The 10,896-nt window shown below is 39.8% G+C and overlaps 1 protein-coding gene across 7 annotated transcripts in view; it reads left to right on the top strand.

Moving 5' to 3' along the window:
- Nucleotides 1-10,896, top strand: part of OPHN1 (oligophrenin 1) — a 113,605-nt gene that overhangs the window by 78,539 nt on the left and 24,170 nt on the right. For all 7 annotated transcript variants that reach the window (XM_006020500.3, XM_025200116.1, XM_025200117.1 and 4 more), the window contains exons 9-13: nucleotides 1,835-1,935; nucleotides 3,259-3,350; nucleotides 5,138-5,216; nucleotides 7,464-7,497; nucleotides 10,411-10,473. In XM_006020500.3, the coding sequence (XP_006020562.2) occupies nucleotides 1,835-1,935; nucleotides 3,259-3,350; nucleotides 5,138-5,216; nucleotides 7,464-7,497; nucleotides 10,411-10,473 (369 nt within the window). The remainder of the gene's footprint in view (nucleotides 1-1,834; nucleotides 1,936-3,258; nucleotides 3,351-5,137; nucleotides 5,217-7,463; nucleotides 7,498-10,410; nucleotides 10,474-10,896) is intronic.

The raw sequence follows: 10,896 nt of genomic DNA on the forward strand, positions 1-10,896 counted from the left end.
GCATTCCTGAAGATCAGGACAGCTGTGACATTTGTCACATTGGCCAAAGCTCATTCCTGTCCTTGGTTCTAAGATATATTTGTATTCACAGCCTGCAAATACATCAGTTATGTATTGACATTTAAAATGCAGAGGAGACATTCTTTCAGTCATAGAACTACCTGGCAATGTAGCATTTGAAGCAAGAAACCTTCATATACGTTATTTCCCTGCTGCCTCCATATTTTCCATCTCCTTGGCCTTTCTACCAGGCAGTTCACACAGTGACTCCATCTGGTAATGTACCTAGTTAGTGTGGATAAGCAGGCATCTATTTGCTAGGATAAAAGCCCTCACTGGGTATGTCTATACATCAAACATTTACTGTGTATTTTCCTAATTATCTCTGCAGTAAACATCTCAGTGTCTACATTTGCAGTGCTTTTAGGATGGAGTAAACTAATTAACCCCACCATAGGTTAGTACAGTACTTGTAAACACAAATTCTATCCAACAGTGAAGTGTTTTACTCTGCAACAGTGCACATGTAGATGCTGATGGGGCTGGCTGGGGCACGAGGATGCTATAGTGCAGGGGCTGCCTGCTGGCTAGCTCGGTACTGAAGCATCCTTGTGCCCCAGCCAACCCCTCTACAGTGTGTTGAACTGGGTTGAAGCAGCCCTGGCTGGCAGGGGATCGGGGGGGGTCAGCCTGCCAGCCCAAGGCTGTTCCGACCCGACTCAACGTGCTGTGGTCCTGGGCACACATTCAAATACGGCGCCCAGGAGCAATAGTCTCTGGCATGATATATGCTGGAGTTTATTGCTGCTCATTAATTGCACATATAGATATACCCACTGACAGCTAATAATTGGTATGGTCCAATGATGAAGTCCCATCCCCCACTTATAATCCATGTGATTTATATCTGTCAGTGGCTTTACTAGTACAAACATTTACAATTTCAAAAGCTCTGGTAGGGAAGCCAGTAAGCAAGATATTGGGCCAGGGCTGCAAACTCTTTCAATTTATAAACAGTTGACTTATAAACAGGTAATTTTATTTTTCCCCTGTCTATGTCACTGCTAAATACTCTGATGGTTAAAGACAAAAACACAAACATAGTAATTCTGGACCACAAGTACATTTTATGTGTTCCTGTATGATAATGAACTATATTTACTGCCTTTAATCTTTTTTCTATGAATTGGATAAAGAAAACAAACACGTCCTATTAAATATTCCATTTGGTGCTTTTTGTTCTTTAAATATTAACTGAGCATGTAAAACTACTTAATTAGAACAATGGAAACACAGTGGAAAATAAGCCTTGGCATGATATTTATATAGATTGAAAGTTATAGTTGAATGTGCTTCTATTTTTACTCAAAAGTTGTCAGTAAAGAAAATACAAGAAATGTTAGTGCTGTCCATTTGAAAGCAGATATTCCAAAGGGCTGGGTTCTTGTTGACTTGGCCAGCCCGGGATGACTTGCTATCATCCACTCCCACAAACACCCTTCTTCCCTTTTTCCTTCTGGGGATACTGGTTCAAACTGATAATCAATGCTCACTTTCCTCCCTAATTACTGCTGCTGCTATCAGTAACCGGGTTATAAATAAAACTACTAGTGAATAAAACATCTGTGTACTCTGCAGCCTGTTATACTGAGGCCCTGTACCCATTATTATTACTCTATATATTGAGGAACATCTTAATGGCCCCAAGTCAGGAGTAGGGTTCTGTTGTGCTAGGTCCCATACAAATGCACAAAAAATCACATTCCCTCCCAAAAGAGCTTACACTGAAACCCAAACATTTTCTTTACTGATGTTTGACTTTCTGGTTTTGTAGGGGCCCTTGGCATATCTTGGGTGAAATATTATTGCCAGTACGAGAAGGAGACAAAGACATTAAGGATGACTCCTATGGAACAGAAGCCTGGAGCTAAGCAAGTGAGTGTTTTTTCCCAAAGGAATAGCTCTGCAAACAGCAACACAGGCACCTGGTTCTGGTTTATTTCCTTCTTTGAGGAAGCATGTCTGTAAATATCCCGGCTGCATGAAGTAATACTGTGCACAGTTTTAGTTTGTAAAAAGTATTGATGGTGAAGTAAGTGTTGGATCAACAGGTTTGAAGATGGAAGGGCTCTTTCTAGGCACAGGACAGATGTAGCAGAGACAGATTCAGTTAATGCTTCCTTCCCCTGCCACACACATGTTTCTCAGTCATTGTTGAGCTGAAGAAATCAACCCCACCAAGAAAAAGAGAATAAGACATTTTCTGGAAACACTTAGTAAGGCCATTCATTGAACCTACTGGCTAGATGTAACTGTTAACATCTACTGTATAGCTAGATATCATCAGAAATGTCGAAATATGTCCAGGCTTATAAAAATACCAGTTAATATCCCTTACAGTCCATTGTGCCAAAAATGTGTGTTCTCAGTACATAATAGAATAATGCAGCTATAACCAATGCTCTTAAAATCCCCCAGAAAACATATGGTATGTGCACAGTGATAACAGGAAGAAATAAGATGCCTTGAAAATGTTGTCAACAGAGTTGAAGTCTTTAAAATCTATTTGATCCAAAAATCTTTCCAGGCTACAGATAACAACCATTGGGCAAAGATCCATTCCAGATTTGTGCACTAATGGCTAGCTTCTTATGGGTTTGCAAAAAATACCTGAGGGTGATATTTAGGCAATACATTTTTTCCAACTTAAATGGCTTTCAGACCTGTTCCTAAAATGGTTTGGTTCATTACTGCAGCTGCTGGTAACTTGATACTAGTATAGCATGACCTGTGAACCCCAGTACATATTGGGATTCCATTGCGTTTGACACTCTACAGATACACAGAGAGACATGATCTTTGCCTGGTCTAACAGCATTAGTGACCCTCTTTAAATGTGTTTATCGTAAGCAATGTTTCTGCCATACCAATGCATAATGAAAGACTAGATGCTGGGACTTTAAACTCTTATCACATTGTAATCCTAGTAAGCTCCTAACTCGTGTTACGGGGAGAAAGCCTGTCTTACTAAGCCGATTGATTTTTATCACAGTTACAGTTTGGCAGAATGGTGCACTGTACCATCTGCCATCATGCTACAAATACTAACTGATTAGCAAGGCTCATGCTGAGATTGCACAATCATTCCTTATGTCTCCACAGATAGTAGGAAGATGGCCAAAGGATTATAAAAATTGTACCCTTCCCTCCAGATTTCATTGTTCTTTGTTTTGTCTTTAAATGTTTCTCTCTTTCCAGGGCACCTTAGACTTGACCTTGAAGTCCTGTGTAAGAAGAAAAACTGATTCTATAGACAAGAGGTTTTGTTTTGACATTGAAACCAATGAAAGGTGAGCCGGAGGACGATTGCTATTTTCCCATTATGGTAACATTCAAAACACCATTCGGATTTCTTGGCATGTCCTTTGTGTGTTTGCTTTCCTTTGCATGGGCCTTACAGTTCTTTTGAGTGAGGGTGCATCATCTCAATATACTGAAAGCTGTTTTATGTGCGCTGGAAGAACTTGTAGGGAATCCAGTGTTCTTCTTCCTCAGCCTGTAGTCTTGCTGCCTGAACCAAAGTCCATTGAAACTAATGGGAGTCTTGCTATTAAATTGAGAATGCATTTTACTAGGCCCATCTTATCCTGTGACCTCCCTTTCTGAGGCATGAAGGGCCCTGACTTCCCATTGTTTTCAGTAAGGATCAGGTCCTTGTACTTCTTCATGCATCTTTAACCTTGATATAGCTACAGTATAGCCATTTTACACAGCTGAAGCATTACCCCTTGGATTATTTGCATTTCATTCACTATAAACCATATAAACCTGTTTCCATGGACCTCTGAGGTGGTTTTATAGCAGTAGGGCATGAATTAGGTTGGACTTCTAAAAGAAACCAAGTGCTTTGAAAATGATTACATGCAAGGGGAGCAGAACTCGGGATTAAAGTTTAGAGCCTTGGGTTTCGGATTGCACATTATTCCAGAATGCACAGTCTTTGAAATATGGCACTGCACCAAATTTTTTGTTCCTTACTCAAGATGCTTAGCAGGGAGTCTTACCTGCACGAGGGTGACAGAAGGCTGAAGGGAGTTTTGCCCACTAATGATAACACATAGAATGATTATTATTGAAAATAGCAAGGGAATAAAAGCATATGAAGACTGACTGTCATATACATGGCACTTTGCATTGGCCAGTCTTCCTGAATCTCTGGCCAATTCCTTCAGCACGAGGGAGATGTACTGGGAATACCACCATACCCCAGGAAACTGAGATCCAATCACATATATGAATGTGTAGTCTGTGTACACAGTGATGACTTTATCACCACATGAGAACTCCACTGTAAGATTTTTATCAACCCTCAACCCTCTTCTTAATATTAGGTAACATCATGCTAAACTCATTTGTTCCCCTGTCTAGAAAATTGATATGATAGCAGTTAAATAATTAAATATGAATTGGTGAGCTATAGGAGTGCCGGTGGGTAGAATCTCACCTACTGTATTGTCTACCATTTGACTCGGTAGCTAGTTCTCTAGATTAACTCTGCACAGAGTAAGCTCTGGTGGTCTGTATCTGTCACATGTTTGGTCAGATTACCTAGTCCAGGGGTCCTTTGTACCTGTCTCTTTCTTGTGTGTTTTCCATGTGTCTTTTGCTGGATATGTAAAAAATAAAGGTCTGTGAAGTGCTTGGCAAAAGAGGGAGGAGCAGTTAGCCTGACACAAACTGTAATGATTTTTCAGAAACCCGTTGTTGTCAACTGAGAAATTGTCAGAAAGTGTTCCCAAGCTTACAAGTGTGAGGGCAGGCTGGTGTATCGCTGCTGGGCATCGCAGTCTGCATGATTAGCTCATTGGTGATAAATACAGGAAGACAACGTGTGAATAGGTTGATTTAAGGATTTATACCAGTGCTATCAGCCTGTGTGTAACTTCCACCCCTGTGTGTCATTTCCCGGTGTTAGTAATATTGCAGTAGACACCTGCTTTAAAAATGTGTGTGTGTGTGGTGGCCTCAAAACACCACTTATACTCAGTCTTGTGTAGTATTAAAATGGCTTCCAGAAACATACTCTCTGCTCCTAGATTAAATTCCTCTGTGCCTTTTTTTGTAAAAATCCATACAGGCCTGCGACCATCACATTGCAAGCTCTTTCAGAAGCTAATAGACGGCTATGGATGGAAGCCATGGATGGAAAGGAGCCAGTAAGTATTCCAGAATTGTTGTCTGGTTGATAGATGTGCTGTGCGCAGTGTCCTCTAGTGGTGTAACTTTGCACACCTAGATATATAGCATACTGGTAAGTCTGCTTAGAGAACTCATGATATTGGTTATGCAATCAGCACCATCACAGTTTTTGTGTGGTCTCAGTGGAGGAAATAGAGCTTTAAAAATACATTTTCACAATCTTCATTCTAGGTGTTGTTAGTAGTCAGAATCATGGTGCACTGTCCACTTTTATCCTGTGGTATGATGTATCATTTCTGGTAGTTATGCTGGCCTACAGCAAACCCCATAAAACTGATTTGAACATATGGGAGATCAGAGCCCAATCCATATGAAAGAACAGATTGCATATTGTTTGCTCTTGCTTGTATATCACAGCTGCTTGTAAATCTAGTCTGGCATTGTAGACACCCTATTTGTATGTGCTCAGACATATAAGAAAACAGTCTGACCATAGATTTTCCAAAGCTGTCTGTGCTTCTTTGTTGGTTTCCTTCCTTTAATCTAAGCCCAGCATAAACTTCTCTGTTTCACAGAATTTCCTGTAAACAGAAAGCACTGTGTGCAATGTGAGTAAACATATTTCATCCCATTTCCCTACAGCTCTTGGCAGCTCCTTTTCCTTAAACAGCCTGATGTTATCCAATACCTTTGTAAAAAGAATAGCACCTAATTCTGGCAGAAAGCAGAGTAGACTTGTACCTTATAGACTAACCAAAGTAGAGAGAGAGAGAGAGGGTGTGTGTGTGTATAGCACATGCTTTCATGACCTGTAGCCTGCTTGATTAGATGCTGGCATCAAAGTCCATTTTTGCCCAGAGCTGTATTGATGGTAAGAAGCATGAGGGGCGGGATCCTAGCATAAGGACTGTTTGGTGCCCCCTGGAAAGTTTGCTTAGTGTTGTAAAGGAAGTCAACTGTGTGGGAGTTAATGCAAAACCCTTATAAGTGCATTTTCCTGGATCCTACCTGGTGAATTACTCAGGCTCCAAGTACATCAGTAAAGTAAAGGAATGACAAGCTTGCAGTAATTATTAGAATGGTGCTTTTGTCATGGAAAATTGAAGAGAATCTCTGGTTATGTCAAGCATTTTGTAAAAATAATCAAAAGGCCAAGTCAAAGCTGTTCTAATTAGCCTTTGCCTTTATCTGCCCTAGTAAAAAGAAAGCATTTTTTACTGGTAAAATGCAAAACTCTGTGTCAGAAGAAAGTGGCTCTCTTCCAGGTTCTGCCATTGGCTACATGGGCAAGTCACTGCATTTCTCAGAACTTTAGTTTTTCACCTTTAAAACAAGGATAACACTTAACCCATCTACCTTCAGGCAAAACTGTGAGGCTTAATTCTAGAATGAGTAAAATTATCCATTGTGAACTGATTATCCAGCAAGTGTTGCCTTTTTTTTCACCTTTGCAGCTCACAAGTCACGATTTCAATTTCCGAGAATTTAGATGGTCAAAAAACAGTTTACACAAACAAATTTTAATCCACAGTGATGTTGTTAGCATTGTTCAGCTGTTTGTGTTCTGTGATCAATAACATACGTTACATAGTATTGTGCAAACTTCTCTATTGGGTAACTGAAATTTTTCACAACAGGAGACCAACAGATAATATTTGCTTTTCATTTTATATAAATTAGTAAACAATCCTGGTTCCTGTGTGACTTGGGTGTCCATATGAAGCAAGCAAAGAACAGGTTGTGTGAATATAGATAAATATTAAATAATGAGGAGGGTGAACTTGCTTATGATGGAAAGCCACTGAGAATCTGAGTTATGTCCAGTATTCAATACAGTTTGTTACTGTCTGAAAAGGGCTTTTGAACCTCTGGGAGGGAAGACACCAAGTAGCATTTTTTAAATATTCACATGGTGTTTTGGCATAAGGATGAAGAAAACTATTTATTCTTATTCTGTGTAAATAAATGTAGGCCTAACTACATTGCTTCCAGCCTGGTTTATGCAGTATACCTCAGAGGTAAAGTATTGTTTTCAGTATGGAAACAGGTGCTCCAGTGAAACTTAGGGAGGCTATAACTCCTTTGCTAAATAGAGATTTACGTGCTGTTTAATTATAAGACAGTTTGCATTGGAGACTATAGATCTGTTGTGTGCTTGTGACTTGCCCGCACTCATTTAAGTAGTGTTGGATTTTCTTTGGGAAGTAAACCACAAGTCATGCCTGCTTATGTTTTTCTTTCTTCCCCTTCCTCCCTTTTTTTAGATCTACCACAGTCCCATCACAAAACAGGAAGAGAGTGAGTCCTTCATGTTTCTATTCCTCTGAAGCTTAGCTGCCTGTGCTGAAGCTGTGCTACTTAACTTGTAGATTTGCTTATTGCTGCTCCTCCTGGATGAAATGCGTATTCCCTCTGCTCAATGAGCTAAGAACACTACAGAGATCTTGGGGTCTGATCCTAAAAGATGCAGGGTACCTTTAGGTCTCACAGAGTTGAGTGTTCAGCCCTTTTGCAGGATAAGCCCTTAGCTAGTTAAGTAGAGAAGGACTGTTCTTTTGGGCAGGGATGGGAGAACTTGCTAATTCCAAGCCCTCCTTCCCCACTTGAAAAATGCAAGTTCCTGATTTCAGATACAGCTCAAAACCTTTGAACTTCATGTTCCAGTTGGTGCCAAACCTGCTGGTTGGGCTGCTGTGTGACTTCTTTTTATGCTCTAGCCATTCCAGCCAGATAAGGAAGATTTTCAAACCAGAATTGCAAAGCACTCAGTGAGAACACACAAGGTTTTCATTTAAATTTCCATCAGAAAACATAGGAGGGAGGGAAAGAGTCCCATGGCATTTGACAGAATTTTGCACAGTAAACCTTTGGAAAAAAAAAAGAGAGAAAATATTTAAGGGATTTCTTGAAAATCCAAAACCATCGGGTTCTTCCATATCTCCTTTTTTGAGCTAGAGTTCATGAGTGCCGCCTTGAATACCACACATTCAGTCAGTTGACTGTGCTCATTACAGCAAATTACTAAACTGTTCTCCTTAGCTCTCCCCCTACCCGCTTCATTTTGCATTTGCTTACAGTCTGCAATGTGTCCTCTTTACAACCCCCCTGCCTCCAATATTTCAGTACTTCAGATTTACTACTGAGGCATCTTAGTGGGTATTGAAAAATATGCACTCTGCCTCTTAGGCATGATTTACTCAGTTACTCAGACTTGTGTAGTACGTCCTTAATCTGTCCAGCTATCAGATGGAAGAAACTCCTTTTGTACGTAGTCCTTGAGACTGATCGGTCCCCACTTGGAGGAGCTGAGTTGTGTTCTTTCCAGCTCAGCAGTACGGATGAACCCTATTTGTAACAGCATGGAACTGGACACCATGCAGACGGGTAAATCAGGCACTGACTCTCTGCTAATAGATGTGAGCAGGTCCTCCTATAAAGCTACTCTGCATCTCCAGGTCTCTGGCAAGGATGCTAAGAGAAGGCGTGCTCCTTAAAACTGACTTGCTGATAGCTGTGGCAAGCATACAAGTCCTTGGAAGAGAGTCTGTGCCCTGAGGAGAGTTCATCCATAGATTTCATGAGGAAACTTTTCTTGTCAAACAAATTACCCTTAATGTTAAAACCAAATTTTAACATTAAAGTATCAGGGCCAAGGAGAAGCTTTGCATTTTCCATGAGAAATTTTGAGATCAATAGTTCCTGGAAAACCAAAAAAAAAAAGGGGGTTGGGATGTTGGAATGGTGTTATATTTTGAAACCAGATTTTCAAAACCAGATATTTCCATTGGAATTTGGATTGAAATCCAAATGAGTAAAAACTTACCAATTGCATTTTGAATGCAGTTTTTCCATTTTGAAATTTCCCATCAAAGAACTTTTGTTTTCCTGGCTGACTAGCTAGAGACATGAGCCAAATTCCTTTGAAGAAATCCCACTTCTGATATAAAGTTGCCATGAGTCAGATTTTAGACAGCCTTTCCTCTCCCCAGTTAAATAGTGATATTTGAGAGAAATTCAAAATACCAGTTTGCCACAGACAGACCGCTACTTCAGTGTACAAAGCCAGTGGCATAGAAACATAGCATGGGCCTTCTTCCTCAAAACTTCATTATATAGATGGTCCCACCAAAGTCATTAGAAGGGTCAGTGTGACTAAAGATAACCCATTTAAGTAAGTTGAAGGACTGGGCTCTAAGAAACAAAGTAGCATGATTTGGTTACCACTGAGGTATAAAGGACTGACTTTCTTGGGCATCAGATTAGTCCAAGGTGAACTGTAATCTACTTTAAGAAGATAGAATCAATCAAGCAAACACTTTAAGAAACAGGCCAGCTTTTTGCCTGCCTTTTCAGGGATACTGGTTTCCTCTGATTTTAAAAAAATCCCCAATTTTCAGTTTAAAAAAGTAATGCAAAATCCACATTTTTCCATGATTAAATGAAACGCCACTAATATAAAGAGCTATATATAGTGGTGTTTCATTTTAATTGTAGAAAAACATGGATTTGGGGGTACTTTTTTTAAAAACCAAAATTGGGGATTTTGTTTTTTTTAATCAGAAAAAACCAGCATCCCTGCTTATGATGAAAAGCCACTATTGTAATACTATGTTGGTTAATCAGTGGGGAAGAAGGCTTGTGTTCTTTATCCTTTTCGTATAGATCTGCTGTTTTCTGTAATTCAGCAAATAGATAAATATTACATGCTGTTGCGTTATGGAAGAGGCCAGACTGCAGGTTTTTCACTACACTGGAATCCACAAATCAATTCTTGTCAGGCAGCAATCTATGTATGGTTGAACTCTCCAAATTACAGTATTATTATGTATTAAAAGTGGGATGGAAGCTTATTAGCAAAGCAAATTCGAGAGGGAAAATAGAGAACAAATGAAAACAAACAAATCTTGGATAAGCTTTCAAAATACATCTGTAGTTTTGCACAAAACAATGCAGAGATGTAAATACCTGACCTTACAAGTGCAAGGTGGGGCTAAATGGATATGCAGCCTTGGCTTGACCCTGCACAGAAAAATATTTGCATACTAGGCTGTGGCTATGCACTTTACACGTTTGGATTGGAAAATGCAGTCCCTAAAATAGCAGCGAACTTGGAAGGTGAGACCCTGCAGTAACTTCATCCTTGATAGGTCTCCCCCAGTAACTGCATGTGACGCGCAGGCAGCTAACTTTGCTTCCCTTTGTTTGAAATAGTGGAGTTGAACGAGGTTGGCTTCAAGTTTGTAAGGAAATGCATCAATGCAGTAGAGACGAAAGGTAAGAAGATATCAGCACGGTGACTGGAAACCATTTGCTTTTGGCATTTACTTGTTTGAATGGCATTTGATTGTGCTGTGATTTCCTCCTCATGACAAAATTGCAATATAAAAATCAAACTTTTTTCACTGGATAAAGAGCGTATGTCAAAATGACAGAAACCGTGTCTTCATAGAATACCTGCAGCAGCACACACTAGTCAAGGTTGAATGCCCACTTTCTTTTTGATTTCACTCATTCCTCAGTTTCTCAAAAACTTTGCCTTTAGGTTTGAAATACCACGTGATTGGTACCAGACCACAGTAGAGCATTTTCTGAAACTGTTTTCAGACGTGTGTCAGGTGAAGATAAGGGGGTATTGTCAGAAAATAAAGATTTATTCAAACATAATATGTATGTGAGGTTTAATTTTTCAAAGCATTC

This window comes from Alligator sinensis, unplaced genomic scaffold, assembly GCF_000455745.1.
Source record: "Alligator sinensis unplaced genomic scaffold, ASM45574v1 scaffold809_1, whole genome shotgun sequence".
Taxonomy (NCBI): Eukaryota; Metazoa; Chordata; order Crocodylia; family Alligatoridae; genus Alligator; species Alligator sinensis.